This window comes from Orcinus orca, chromosome 11 (assembly GCF_937001465.1).
Source record: "Orcinus orca chromosome 11, mOrcOrc1.1, whole genome shotgun sequence".
NCBI lineage: Eukaryota > Metazoa > Chordata > Mammalia > Artiodactyla > Delphinidae > Orcinus > Orcinus orca.
In genome coordinates, this window is record NC_064569.1 from 102,573,108 (window position 1) to 102,587,088 (window position 13,981).

Sequence of the window (13,981 nt, forward strand, 5' to 3'; positions counted from 1 at the left end):
TAGAGCTTGCCCCACTTCTGGGCGCTGCAGCCCCCATCAACCCTGGTCCTGATGCCCCTGGCCACTCCCACCACAACTTGAGCAGAGTTGGGGACCCCTGTGGGGCCAGCTCTCCTGTGTGTCCTGCTCCCCTCAGGACAGTCTGCAGTCACAAGCCCCGCTGTGCTGAGCAGCAGCTGGGGACCCAGGGAGGACGTGGGGCCATTCCCCAGCCCTAACCTGTACTCCCACACTGGGACCCCCCTTCCTTGGGCACCTGCCCTCCACCCAGACGTTCCGTTCCCGGCAGATAGCCCACTCGTTCCTGCCCACCCCACCCAACCCGGGCCTGGGACCTGCCCCCGATGCTCAGGAACGCCCAGCTCAGATGAAGCCACTGGAGAGGGTCAACTCACTAGTTCTTTCTGCTACCCCCCTACCCGCAACCAGCCAGGCCACACCTTCACCCCTTTAGCCCTGAACCCGTCCACAGCAAGGCCCACCCAACGCCCCACCAAGAGGGCCCTAAAGTTACCAGGCTCTGATAGGGATGCCAACTTTTTATCAGAAAAGGAAGTTAAAAGGCAAGTACGGTGTCACAGAAGGACATTTTAATACCAAAGATGTGGGAAGTCCACCATCGCAGACTAAAACGGAGTCTTTAAATAGAGTGCAGGAAGCTTGGGGGTGAAGACTGTCCTTCCTGTCCCTGCATCAGCCCACTGCCCTCCCACCCCCATCCCGGCCACCACACCAGGCCCACACACGATCCCCAAAAGCAGGCGGCTTCACATACTGGCCGCCGACCACAGCGCCCTCTTGGACCACTGGTTCCTGTCCGTCCAGGCCTCCTGTCCACGGGGCTCTAGTAGGTGGTGGGTCTGCCTCTTTTGATCTTCCTGCCCCTTCCTCCCTCCTCACTGCCTGTCCCCAGCCTGGTGGGGGGACAGAGGCTCAGCCCAGCCGGAGCTGACCTGATCCTGAGAGGGAACCCGGGGTCTTATGGGGGAGACGATGGAGTTGGCAGGACTCCACCCCCAGCCCGCACCCTCAGGCCCCTGTCTGGGCAGGGGGGTCAGGCTGTGAGGAGGAGGCCCCCCCCACAGCCGCAGGCACTCCAGGGGAGGGACCTCCTCCCACCTGTACCCTTCAGCTTTGGATTCCACCCTGGGCAGTGTTGCCCACTCTGCCAGGCGTCCCTCCCCCGACATCCCGCTGCACCAGTGTTCCTGAGGACAAGCCGCTGTGAGGGGCTGCTGCGTGGACTCAAGCAGTCCTCGAGGGAGCATGCAAGGATTCGGGGGAATCAGGTTGTGCCTTCCTGGGTCGATGGAGGCAAAAGTCCCTGAGGGCTTTGCGGAGGCCCCCTTGCAGCCGCTCCCCTGCAGCCCTCCGTCACCCGCAGTCACCCTCAGAAAGCCAAGGGAAGGGACCGTGCAATGTGCCGGGGCACACCCCTCACGGCCAGACAGCAGGGCAGACTTTCCAAAGTGGCACTGGGGCCACAAAGTCCTTCCTCACTTGAGGGCCTCCAGCTCGCCTCTCCCTCTGCTGCCTCGATTCTGTCCTCTGACTGCGGTCGCACACCAGGCCGAGCTCAGCTGTCTGCAGGCTGCAGACGCGCCGGGCTGTCCTAGGCAGTGGTCAGGGCCGGACAAGACGACGCTGGCAGCTCTGAGGCCAGCGCCTCTGTCATCTGGCAGCTCCACCGAACTCCGCTTGGGAGGAGTGGCTGCGTCACTGCTCCATCCCAGGACACGGACTGTGGGGAATCAGGAGAGAAGGGAAAGCCCCCCGCTCGGCCTGCCTCCCGCACCCCATCGCTCAGCCAGGACTCAGCTCAGGTTGCCTCCAAGGCCCACGCGGGCATCTACGAGGCCTTGTGCCTCAGGTGAGGCATCTGGGGTTGGGTTCGGTGGGACTTACCCAAAGGCCTGCAGCTCTGGGTCCGCGCCTCCCCCCCTGCCCTGCCCCCCACCAGCTGCCACTGTGCGCTGAGCTGTGATGGTGCCTTTGACAGCACGTGACTGCTTGGCCCAGTGCTCCAAAGTGTCATATGGGGGCGTGGATCCCTTCTGAGGGGCTTTCACTCCTTGCCGAGGAGCGTGGTGCCCCAAGGCCGCGGGCCTGGTCAGGCTAGAGTCCAAGCCCCTCACTGCCTGTGGGGCTGCATGGACACGGGGGTGACTCGAGGGCCTGCCAGCCGACGAGCAGCAGCGCAGGGCAGAGTGAATGGAGAAGGTGCCCAGTGGGGTGTCCCTGGAGTGGAACAAAGACAATGCCCTGGACCCGCCTGGCAGCCACGCGGGTCCTGGCGGCATCCCAGCGAACCACAGGGCACAGCTCTTCTCCGGGCAAAGCGGCTTCTCCCCTCCCAAGTGATGACCGCAGGCGAGGTTCCCCCCTCAGCCCCCAGGCAAGACAGGCGGGGGGCGGGCTGTGTGAGGAGAGGGGTCTGCCTGTCAGCCGCCTCCTTCCGTCCTGAGCTGGGCAGCCTGGTGGGTCTAAAGGACGCATCAGATGCAACGCCTGGGCCTGCAGGGCTTGGGCAGATGGGCTCCTGGAGGGGTGTGTGGCCTTGGCCCAGATCAGATCAGCAGGGCTCACAGCCTGCCCCCCACCCCTGCCTAAGACCCTGGAGAGGGCAGGTGGGGCCCAGGGGGAGGGGAGGCTCTGCAGCACGTGATCCGCCAACAGTCAGGGGCCAGGCTGTAGTTCCAAATGCCACCTTGTCTGCTGGGATGATGGTGGTGCCAGGTGGGGGACCAGGGGCAACCGGAAGCTTGGGTGGGGGAGCTCATGCTTGACTGGGGGGAGGGAATCTCGGCCAGACCCAGGCCCCGAGGGGCAGCCAGGCCCCGGGCCATGGGCCCCATCCTAGGGAGGGCACAGGACGACCTGCAGGTCCTTGGGCAGGGAGCCGACGACTGTCTCGATGTACAGCCGCGCCCGCTTCAGCGTCGCCTCCTTCACGGGGAGCTGGTGGCCCTGTGCCCGAACCTGCAGGGGCAGCGGTGGTCAGGGGCAGGCGACCTTCACATCTGGCTGGCCGAGGTGGGGCAGGGCTGGGAGGCATCTCACCAGCCTCTCCCGAAGTTTCAGGACCAGATCCACGACCTCCACCTCGGACTTGTCCTGCATCCAGATCTCGAGGTTCTGCGGGGACAAGATGGGACCTTCCATCGCCGAGGCTCTCGCCCAGCTCTGGGCCTGTGTCCGCCCCCCCTGCACTCTCCTCCGGCCCCTGTGCTCTCCCGCAGCCGAGCGCCCCCCTCACCGCCTCACAGATGGCCTCGAGGTGCAGGGCCTCCAGCTTCTGGGCCATCTCTTTGTGCCGCTGTCGGTACCAGCCATCAAAATGGGGGGACTTGAAAAACCGCCTGTGGGGGGCAAGGGGCAGCAGGTGTGGGCTGACGCTGTGTGTTGAGGGATGGGCACGGCCACCAGCAGCAGGGGCCCCAGGACCCTACCTACTGTCCACCCACCTGTAGAGGCCCAGCCAGTCGCCCTTGAGGAGGCAGGTGAGCTGGGGCCCCGAGCGCTCCAGGCTACGCAGGAAGTCATCCTGGCGGAAGGGGTGGATCTGGGGAGGGGTCTGAGACAGGGGCTGGGTGAGCCTGGGTGCTGGGGGCAGGCACGGCCTCGCAGGTCCCGCACCTTGGCTGGTCAGGACCTTCCCCAGGGCACTTGGCAGACGGGCCCCTTGTGTGTCCCCCAGCCCCCACCCTGCAGGGACAGATCCCAGGGTGACCCTTCCCAGAGAAGAGGGCCTCGAACCCCTCCCCCATCCGTGTGGCCCGCATTTCTCTTCTCTGTGAGGGCCACCTGCGGGTGTGGGGATGGGCTGGCCCCAGGGGCTCCTGCACACCCACGAGACACCCCCCCCCAAAGGATCGGCATAGGACCCATCCTCCCAGCCCCTCCCTGGACCACACCTTCCAGGGCGTGATGCTCTTCTGCAGGGGCATGAGGCTGGCCATGTAGTGCTCCTGGGGGGGAAGGGGAGTGAGTCTGAGTCTGGGCCACAGCCTGCTGCCTGCCCCTCCAGCCCGGCGCCCTCCTCCCCGCCGGCCAGGCCCCACCAGAGGGATGATGAAGCTCTGCGTGAGCTCCAGGAGGTGCTGCCTCAGCACTGCAGTCTGCACGTCCGACGGCCGCTTCCTCTGCAGGCCCTGGGGGGCGGGGCGAGGGCTGAGCCACAGCAGGCCAGCTGCGCCCCCTTCACACACCGAGCCCAGCTTCCCCGCCCCCGGAGCACCCCCCAGCGGTACCTTAAGCAGTCGTCTGAGCAGGGCCTTGTCTCGGTGGAGGTAGGTCGTGTAGGCAGTGTAGAGGCCTGGGGAGGGCAGAATGGCAGCGCTCTCCCCGGGGGCGGGGCACCCCCTTCAGCCGTGCCAGCACATCTGCCCGCCCCACCCCACCCCAAGGCGTGCCTCTGGGTCCCGGGAGGAGAGGAGGGGCACAGACCTGGCTTGGTGTCCAGGGTCTTCAGCCTTGAGGGCTTTTTCAGTTTGATCTGCTTGGGAAGGTCCCCTACGAGACACGCCCCATGGCCGGGCCTCAGGGTCTTGCTTCCGCCTCCGCAGGCGCAGACCCGGAGAGGCCCCGCGTTCCCAGGACCCTTGGGTGGAGACCGGGGACCTCACCTGGCATCTTGGGCTCCCCGATGCGGAGAACGTGGGGCCAGTGCTGGAGCGTTTTGATAAAGAAAGGGTTTGTGACTCCCAGGACCACGCTTGGTCTAGAGAGAGAGAGAGAGAGAGAGGGAGGGAGGGAGGAGAGGCAGACGCAGGCGGAGGGCGCAGGGCGCAGGGTGGGCAGGGCGGCACTTACGGGGCCTGCGTGCGGGTCGTGAACTCCTTGAACTCGCTATCATGGACGGTGAAGTAGGGGCGGTAGTCGCAGCAGAACTTGAGGGGCTGCAGGCAGCTGTGGGGAGGGACCCGCAGGGACAGTCAGTTCGCAGGGCTGGTCCGGGGCCCCCGGCCCCTCGCGTTGCCGCCCGACCCACCTGGTCAAGGCCAGCACCATCTCCGAGGACACTGCGGGCGAGGGCGCCAAGACCAGCAGGGGCTCCCCAAGAAGCATGAGCTCCCACAGCAGCTGCACGTGGGCCAGCACGGGCCGGAAGCACCTGGGCCGGCGGGGGCGTTGGGGAGGCCGGGTGGGAGGCTCCCCAGCCCTTGCCCACCTGCCCCGACCCAGGCCCAGGCAGGCCCTGTCTGGGTGAAGGCTGGGCCTCACTCCAGAGGAAGGCGGCCGTGAGGCCTTGTGAAGATGCCTGGCCTCGCGCCCCTGCCATGCCTGAAACCGACAGCCCTGGCTCCCGCTGGCCCCAGCACAGGGCCAGAGGGTCTCCAAAGGTGGGGTCCTCTGATGGCCCCCCAGAGAGGGCCCCTCTGGCAGCATCTCTCACCACAGCTGCTCCCTTCCCTGCTCCTGCCTGCCAGGACCTGACTTCCTGCCCACGGTGCCCACTTCCTCTGGGGGCAGACATCGGGGCACCGGGCTCCTCTTCTGCAGACTCTCCCTCTCAGAACGGGCGGGGGGTTAACTCCTGATGTCCCCCAGCGCCCCCACCCCGATGGGCTGAGCCCTGTGGGATCACTCATCACCTACCGGGGCAGCAGGTGGTGGCCTGCCAGGCTCACCTGAACAGGTCCAGCTCATGGACACTGGTGAGGACGACTGGGGCTGGCAGCAGGTTCTGAGAGGAAGGGGGGTGGGGTCAGGCCGGGGGGAGGATGACGCCTCACAAGCCCCGAGCAGCACAGGTCATCCCGGGAGAGTCCCGGGGGCCGCAGTCCCTACCCACGTGCCTCCCGGCGCCCCACAGCCCTGCACGGAGACGCAGGCCCTGTGTCTGGGGTCTGGCCACCCCCCAGTAGGTGAGGTGGGGAGGCCCAGGCAGGTGGGAGGGTTGAGGGTTGAGACAGGTATGGGGCCGTCAGCCTGGGAGCAGGGCGCCCACCTTGTGGCTGCACTGCTTTGGAGGACCGGATTCAGGCTTGTCTGCGCTGGATGGGATGTGCACCTATGGGTGAAGGAAGCAGCTGCCAGTGGGGCCGGGTGGCGTGTCGACGCGCACTGGGGCCGTCCCGCCCCAGCCAGGCAGCCCTCACCTGGAGGACGACTCCCATGACAGGCAGGTTCAAGGTCTGCCCCGGCACAGGGGCCGGCCACTGGTCAATCTCATTGCAGACTGTGAACACAGGTGGCCAGCGTCAGAAGCCTGTCCTGGAGGAAGCTGCCCGCCGGAGCCACCAGGAGCTACAGCTGGGATGATGACGAGGCAGCTCTGGCAGCGCCTGCCGGCCACTCACCCGCTTCCAGGCAGGGCGCCAGCTTGTCGAAGTACTCGGGGGCAACCAGGCTCAGCAGCGCCTGGAACAGCCGGACGAAGGGCAGGCGGGACACCAGCACCAGAGACTGCAGGGCCCAGGGCTGGTGAGATGTCGCCCCAGCCCCTTGGGACCCTGCAGGGACCCCTGAGGCCCAGCTCATCCAGGGTCGCCCAGGGCAGGGTGTCCCACCGACTTCCCAGGAATGGCCTGACCTGGGACTCCAGGCTATTAGAAAACCCCAGGCCTTCAGAGGGAAATGCACGTGGGCCAGGATGGTGGGATGGTCTCCCCGGGGCTCAAGCAGCCTTTGCTTTTGGTGTCTGAATTCAAGACTGAAGTCGTCCTAATCTTGAAAGTGTGACGAGGGCCCCCCTCCTCCCTCAGCGAGGAGCAGGGAGGCCTGGGCTAGAGCCGGGGCTGGGCGAGGGAGGGGCAGCGGAGCCTGTTCTCCAGAGGCCGCCCCCGCCCCCAAGTGGCACGGTGGCCCCCGCCCAGGGCCAAGTGGCTAGGGCTGCCGAGGGGTGGGTGCTCCTGGAGGCTCAGGACCCCCACCCCCCAGACCATCAGCCTCTCCCGATGGCTGCTGGCCCCCAACTCTCATTGGGGCTACCCCAGAGCAACCAGCTGCTCACCTTCTGGAAGTAGCCCCTCTTCACAGAGCTGTCCTTCACCTGCCTGAAGTACACGTAGCCAAAGTAGTGTGCGGGCTCCCTCTGGAAGGAGGGGTATCGGCCAGGCCACGCCCACTGCTCACCTCCCACCCGCCCCCTCGGACCCCCACGCAGGCTGCTGCGTGCTCTCCCCAGACCGGGATCTGCCTGGGAGTCACGGCCCGGAAGGCAGGCAACCGCTCTCCAGGGACATCTCCGCAGACACAGTGGTGAGCGGTTCAGGGGCCCAAGAGCACCGGCCTCTGCACACCGAGCCACGCCCTGGCGCACACGTGGAGCACAGGAAAAGCCCCAAGGACCCTGGCAAGTCCTCAGAAGCGCTGGCCCACCCCCAGTCGAGGCTGGGGTGCCGGGCCTGGCCTGCGGCAGTTGGAGACCCTGCTGGCTGGGGCTGGCCAGGCGCCTTGAAGGGCCGCTCACACCCGCCTGACCCTGGCCTGCAGGGGCAGGGGAGGAGTGCTGGAGAGGCAGCCCGGCTCACCTGCAGAGACACGGGGGCCCCACTGTCACAGTGCCTGTCATCCGTGTGCCAGGGGCGCCTCTGCCCTCCACACTGACGAATGCGGAAGCAGAACTGAGTATCCCCGAGGCAGCCTGGGGAAGAGGTGGTACCCTCACGCTGTGTCCGGGTTGGGCTGGAGCCTCTCCTGCCAGCATGTGGGGCGGGGGGCCAGGGAGGGGGCGAAGCCCCTGCCGGGCTGCAAATGCCTCAGAAAAGCCCAGCCCTCCGGCTCTGTGTCTCCCGACAGAGGTCCCCGTGTCTAGATTCCTGCACCTAAGGGTTTAAACTCAGCACACAGAGAAGCACAGCCACAGCCCCGCAGCGCGTGCACTGTGGGCAAGCACAGGCCGGGGCTTGTGTGGCCCGGCGTAGCCTGCCCGGGGAGGAAAACCAGGCCGACCCGGACACCTGAGCCCTGGTGAAGCCGAGGCCAGGACCCAGCTCCTGGTGACCCCTCTGCTGGGGTGAAGGAGACCAGACCCCACTGCCCAGAGACACCTCTTTCCGCGGGAACCGGGGAAACCGGCTGCCGCGGCGTGGGGCTCTGGCTGTCCCCCTGGAGCGGGAAGGGGGACCGGTGCTTACAGGCTGTGCAGGCCTGGCCGCAGGGGCTCTTGGGCAGCCTCATCTCCCTCCTTCTTCTTCTCCCCACAGCCCCAGAGAGACACCCAGACCGGGGCGAGGCGGGGTGGCCTACCTGAGTGGGAGTCGGGAAAGGACAGGTAGCAGATGCTGCTTTTCTGAAACACAGGAAAGCCAGTGAGGGCCTGCTCCCCGGGTGAGGTCTGCTCCTGAGAGGGCTGGGACCCACCTCCTTGTCCGTGAGCTGGAAGTCGCTGGGGTACACCAGCTGCGGGGGACACAGAGTACTCGGTGACATGGGCTTGGCAGGCTTGGTGCTGGGCTGCAGGTGTGTCCCCCCCACCCCAGCACTGTCAGACCCTCTGGCTCTCCCCCACCTCTGGCTTCCTGCTGACCCCTCCTCCTCTCTTCAGGGCTCCAGCGCCCTGCCCTGCCTCCCCAGGCCCCTCTCGGCCCGAGGCCACTCCTGGCCCCCATCCTTCCCTTTTCTCGGCCAGCGCACAACTGGGTGAGCTCCTGGACTCCCTTCTCACACCCCTCGCCCTCAAGGCCACTCGCCCAGACTGGGCCTCCCTGCCCCACGTCCCGACAGTCTGTCCCCAAAGCCTCCTCTCTCGCCTAGAGCGGATGCAGGGCCCTGCCTCCTGGCCCCCACCTCCTGTACCCTCTCAGCGCTCCGAACCCAACCCCACCCAGCCAGAGGGTCTTAGGCTCTGCGGCTCCTCTGGGCCTGCTCTCCCAGACGGCCTGGCCAGCCTCCCCATCCCGTCTTAACTCAGATGTTGCCTGACACTGGCACCCCTGCCTCTGAGCATCTTCACTCCAACCCCTGCTAGTCAGGGGTCCGGGAGCTTCTGGCCTGCTCCCCGCTTGGAGTGTGACCCCTGGAGCACCCAGGCCCCTGGAGTGTATGGTGAGCGTGACCAGCTGGACAGGCTCTACCTGGGAGACAGGCCACACTCTAGGGGAGCCAGTAGCCCTGTACGCAGGCAAATGGCCAGAATGGATTTCTTTGCAGGAAAGGAAAAAGGCAGGGAACCTCCAGAGCCCTCACTCCCTGCAGGCCCCCAAGTGTCTCCTGGGGACCTGGTGCGCCTTGGGCATCACTGCTGCCCTGGCCCGTGCTCAGGTGCAGCAGGACGGCTCTCCCAGGAAGCGGCTATGCCGGGAGCCAGGAGCTGAGGGCCTGCATGCGTGGCCCCCTCCTTACTCTGTCGGCCAAACTCCCACGCGGAGGAGGACTTGGGTTTTGGCTGACATGAGGCTTCCTCTGGGGTGTGCCCTGAACCCCCAGATGGTAAGGTACTGTGCCCTGGGACTTGCACTGTTGTAATAATGTAGCTTCTGTCTTTGTTTGCTCTGGGCTTGCTGCTCTGGGCCTATTCTGTCTCCTCCGCTGCCACCAAGTGTCCTAAGGACAGGGACCGTGTCCCAGGTACTTCCCAGCCCCTGGCAGGGAGTAGACCCTCACCAGATACTGTACAGTCACACCTCGTTTATCACATTTGCTTTATTGTGCTTCACGGATGTTGCATTGTTTACAAAATAAAGGTTTGTAGCAACCCTACAGGTGCCACTTTTCCAGCAACACTTGCTCACTTTGCATCTCTGCATCATATTCTCGTAATTTTCACAACATCTCAAACTTTTTCATTTTTATATTTGTTACAAGGTATCTACGTTGTTTTTTAAGATATAATGGTGTTTCTTGCATACTTAATAGACTCCAGTCTAGCGTAACCATAACTTTTATATGCGCTGGGAAACCAGCAAATCTGTGTGACTTGCTTTTCTGCAGTGCTCTGGAACCGAACCTGCAACATCTCCAAGGTGTGCCTGTATTTGTGGAGTGCGTGAAAACATGTCTCCAAAGAATAATGGAACAGTTGGGGCATGTGGAAATCTCAAGATGTCAGCTAAGGAGGCACCAAGAAGGAAGGGCCAAGAGGACGGAGGGGAGCCAGCCAAACAGTATTTGTCTGTGGGGCGGACCCACAGGGGTACCTCGAGATGGCTCCAAGAGAGGAGGGGCCGCAGGACCACTCGGGCCCCTGCGCGTCCTTGCTGGGAAGGGCAGAGGAAAGGCGGGTGCCTGGCAGCTGGCAGGGCCACGATGGGCCCTCGGAGCTGAGGTCAGGGGTCTGAATCTGGTCTGCAGTCACAGGAGTTTTGTAGCATCTGAGCAGGCTCCACAGCCATGCCCAGGGCTCCAAGTTCACTGTTCACAAGCTGGGAGCAGAGATGGAGGGACGGCCCTGCCTGACTGAGGAGAGGAATGGAGCGGACCCTCAGAGAGGGGCAGAGGGCGAGGGTCTGCCGCACGATGAACCCTGTCCCCTGGAACCACAGGGGTCTTGTCCTTTCCACGGGAGCCAGTCTGCAGGGGCTGCAGCTCCTGTAACCAAGTCGCCCCTGAGGAAGACAGATGCAGCGAGCCTCGCCTTGCTGGAGAAGGTACGTCTAGGAAAGTGCTTCCTGAAGGGTGGTGTGGGTGCCCTAGGTTCCCAGAGGCCGAAGCTGCCTTTTTCACTCTCTTCTCACTGTGTGCAGTGTGGCTTCCAGAGGCTGTGACACAGGCCGTCAAGGGGAACTGACTGAAGCTGACGTGAAGATACAGCGGCCTTCTATTTGGCCTTTAAAAAGGGACGTAAAAGTGTCAAATAATGCCATTCTCCTCACTGAATTTGTTTCTGAAAATGGTTGTTTTTGTGGAAATATATATATTTTTAAAGTAAGTAAATAAATATTTATTTATTTTCGGCTGCGTTGGGTCTTTGTTGCTGTGCGTGGGCTCTCTAGTTGCGGCAAGTGGGGGCTACTCTTCGTTGCAGTGCACAGGCTTCTCATTGCGGTGGCTTCTCTCGTTTACACATGGTATCCGCTGTTTTTTAAAATGGATTAATAAGCATTTTTAATTTTTCTGTTTTAACTTCTAGTATAGGAAACCTCGATAGATACGACGCACATAAAAAGCCCCTTGGGGCCCTCAGTACTTTTGAAGACTAAAAGGGTCCTGAGACTGGGCAGTGCAGGAGCTGCAGCTGGGAGGATGTGGACACCTGGGGGAGGAGGGACCCTCTGGGCCCCGGGCCGCAGTTCACTGCATGGGCTTCTCGGGTCAGCGGGGATACCAAGAGGAGAGTTTCCAAGGGCTGAGGCAGCAGAGCCAGGCCCTTTGCTCAGCTGATGTGCACAGCCTTGCCCACTCTCCCCTCATGTCTGATCCCTGCCTCGCCTGCAGGCTCCAGTGCACCCACATGGGTGGGACCCCCTCAACATACCTATGCGCTCTAGGGGGTCCTTACCCCTTACTCTCTGTGTCTCTCGCACAGAACGTGAACTCCTGGTGGGCAGGGCCCTGTCATCGCATGCAGCTCTGTGTCCATGTGTCCAGCACCAGTACCGTGGGGCCTGGCTGGTGGCAGTTGCCCAATACTTGATTTATTGAATGAGTGAATGGTTGGCTCCTTGCCTTTGCTTTCGCTGGCTTTTTTGGGGGAGGGGTTACCTGAAACAGCCCCCTCTCCCCTGCCCGGCTGCCTCCTTCTCATCCTCCAAGATATGGCCAAACCCCCATTCCTTCCTCTGAGCTGTATCTGTCCACGGAGTCTCCGTGATCCATGAGCTCCTGGAAGGCAGTCCCTGGGTCTTCCATCATGTCCCAGTGCCAAGCACAGTGCCAGCCAGAGCCTCTGTGGTGCTCGGCCAGGCCAAGCCCGGAATAAGCGAGCGCAGGGCAGATGCTCCATGAGTGATTGTGGACGCAGCTGAAATGACCGCTGACCTTCCTCATGATTTCCAGGGGAGAGGAAGAAAGATAAGATGCAAACCTGATGAGCGTCGTGTGGTTGCACTGCCCGACTCCTGCACAGACTTGATGATTAGTAGGGGCCGTGGGTCCCCCCAACACTCCCTCCTTGAGCTATACAGCCTCAGGAAAGCTCAGAAGCCCAAGCACATGGAGCCTTTAACTAACAAGTTCTTGCCTGAATGGTTAAGTCCTAGAAAATTATACATGAGAATGCCTTAAGGAAACAGTAGACTCTCTTGTGATTTTATTGGGAACAATTTGGGCACCAGCAGGAATGTGGGCTCCGTGACGTTAGGCAAATCACCTCACCTCTCTGTGCTCAGGTCCCTGCGTCAAGTTAATTTGGTGCACCACGTGGGGACAGGTGTGGTGGAATGCGGTCTCCACAGCGAGCTGGGCAGTGTCCGCCCTTGCTGTTTGTTAGGACTTGGGCTTCCCACAGCCTCATGGAGTTCAGCAAGGCCTTGGAAAACACCCTCTCCCCCTGACGCTGGCTTTCCAACGATGGCTGCTCAGCCTCATCTCAACCAACTGCAGTCACGGATGCGCCACCTCCTGGGTTCTCAGAAAGTTCCTTCTGACAGCGTGCTGAAGCGTACCTCACAGCCTCCCCTGCCCTGGTCAGCTCCATGGTCTATGTCATGGCCTTCAGGGCCTGGAGAAGACCGTCCCCCCAGGCCTGCATTACTCCAGAAGGCCTTCCTCCCTGAGTCTGTCATGTTTTCATCTACACCCACGCGGGTGGGGGTAGGGAAGAGCCTTGCAGGTAGTGGGGACACCCCAGGCTGGGGGGGCTGGGGGCAGAGTCTGTGAACAGAAAGATGGCTCTTGGGTCTGGTTGTGACCCGCAAAGGGTCTGGATCAGACTCTAAGTGAACAAGGAGGTTTCCAAAGATTTAAGCAAGAGAGCCACAAATATTGGACTTGGGGGTACAGTAGCAGTGGTAACGAGTCTGACAGCCCTGCTGCAGGTGGAGCTGTCAGCCTTGTTCCCGGATGGGATGTGGGGTGGAGGGAGGGGAGGAGTCAAGGGTGACCCCTGGGATTTTGGCTGGAGTAAATGAGGGGAGAAGGTATCATCGTGTGGGAAAGGCGGCGGAGAGGGAGGGAGAGGGCACGGCTTTTCGCTGGCCGAGAAACCAAGAGTGCCACTGCGGGCACCCGAAGTGCGGGGCTCTTCGCTCCTCCACCCCAAAGGGCGGTCTTGGCAGCTTAACTTTTTTTCTTCTGCTTGGGGGCGCACCTTTCAGGAAGTGGCAGGTGCAGGGTTTCTGAGGAGGAAGAGGCCACCTGGGGGGTCTGTCTGCCCGAGGGTACCTCACCTGCGGAGGGATTCCCGCCGCCCCTCGGCGATGCCTGAGCCACACTAGCCGGCGGTGACAGAGCAGGACCCGCCCTCCCCGGCCTCCCCCCGGCCCGCTGCCCCCCTCACCTCCAGCGCCTGGCCCAGCTCCAGGTCGAAGGTGACCACACACACGCACTCCAGCCAGGCCGAGAAGCGTGCCCAGGGTGCCCCCGGAGCCCGCGCTCCGCAGGACGGCGCGCCGAGGCAGCCGCGAGCCCGGTGGGGCCCGGCGCCCGACCCCTGGTCCATGGCCCCTGCTACTGAGAACGGCCGCGCGTTGCCGGGGGAACGGCCCGAGGCGTTGCCGGGGGAACGGACTGGAGGCGGTGGCCTGGGCGCGCCCGGACGGCTCCGCGGAGCAGCCGAGCGGCCGTCTCAGACCAGAATGGCCCGGCCTCGGCCTCGCACGCCCCTGGCGGCCGGAGGACCGCCGTGCGGTGGAGCGGCGCGGAACCCACCAAAGAGAAGGGACCGCGCGGGCCAGAGCGGCCCCAAGCCTGGAGGAGGGACTTCCAGCGGGGCGTGTGAGCCCGGGGGAAGACGGGTTAAGGCGGGGTCGCGGTTCCCGGGGACACTGTGAGGACAGGCGAAGTAGAGACTGGCGGGTCCCTTACCCGGCCAGCTTTCCTAACCGGATTTCGTCGTTACGAGCTCCCATTCTACCAACTATCACACACAGATTCCAGCGATTCTGGGAGTCCCTCGAGTTTTCTCCTTTGGGTCGCCTCCGGGTATGGGGTCCTGCAG

General features: G+C 63.4%; 1 protein-coding gene and 1 long non-coding RNA gene across 18 annotated transcripts; one reads left to right on the top strand and one right to left on the bottom strand.

The window, feature by feature from the left end:
- Positions 1-572: 572 nt before the first annotated feature.
- On the bottom strand, positions 573-13,629 carry DENND6B (DENN domain containing 6B). 12 transcript variants are annotated; one of them, XM_004279613.4, is made up of 20 exons: positions 13,322-13,629; positions 8,308-8,346; positions 8,194-8,236; positions 7,476-7,588; positions 6,956-7,036; positions 6,303-6,408; positions 6,102-6,181; positions 5,951-6,013; positions 5,631-5,686; positions 4,991-5,113; positions 4,813-4,908; positions 4,626-4,720; positions 4,447-4,512; positions 4,251-4,315; positions 4,062-4,151; positions 3,915-3,968; positions 3,465-3,574; positions 3,257-3,359; positions 3,061-3,135; positions 573-2,979 (listed from the first exon to the last, which is right to left on the bottom strand). In XM_004279613.4, exons 1-20 carry the CDS (start codon positions 13,481-13,483, stop codon positions 2,857-2,859), a joined length of 1,743 nt encoding a protein of 580 aa, XP_004279661.1. In that variant the 5' UTR covers positions 13,484-13,629; the 3' UTR covers positions 573-2,856. The 12 variants fall into 12 exon arrangements, 10 of the variants coding, with proteins under 10 accessions (XP_004279661.1, XP_033261255.1, XP_049550543.1 ...); XM_033405364.2 differs by having other exon boundaries at positions 6,956-6,998; positions 8,194-8,346; XM_049694586.1 differs by having other exon boundaries at positions 3,915-4,315.
- On the top strand, positions 4,148-10,837 carry LOC117196451 (uncharacterized). 6 transcript variants are annotated; one of them, XR_007470200.1, is made up of 5 exons: positions 4,148-4,289; positions 4,566-6,426; positions 7,109-9,380; positions 9,877-10,532; positions 10,629-10,837. It is a non-coding gene; the product is annotated as an uncharacterized LOC117196451 (long non-coding RNA). The 6 variants fall into 6 exon arrangements; XR_007470201.1 differs by having other exon boundaries at positions 7,109-8,991; positions 9,097-10,532; XR_007470202.1 differs by having other exon boundaries at positions 7,109-8,406; positions 8,492-10,532.
- Positions 13,630-13,981: the final 352 nt, after the last annotated feature.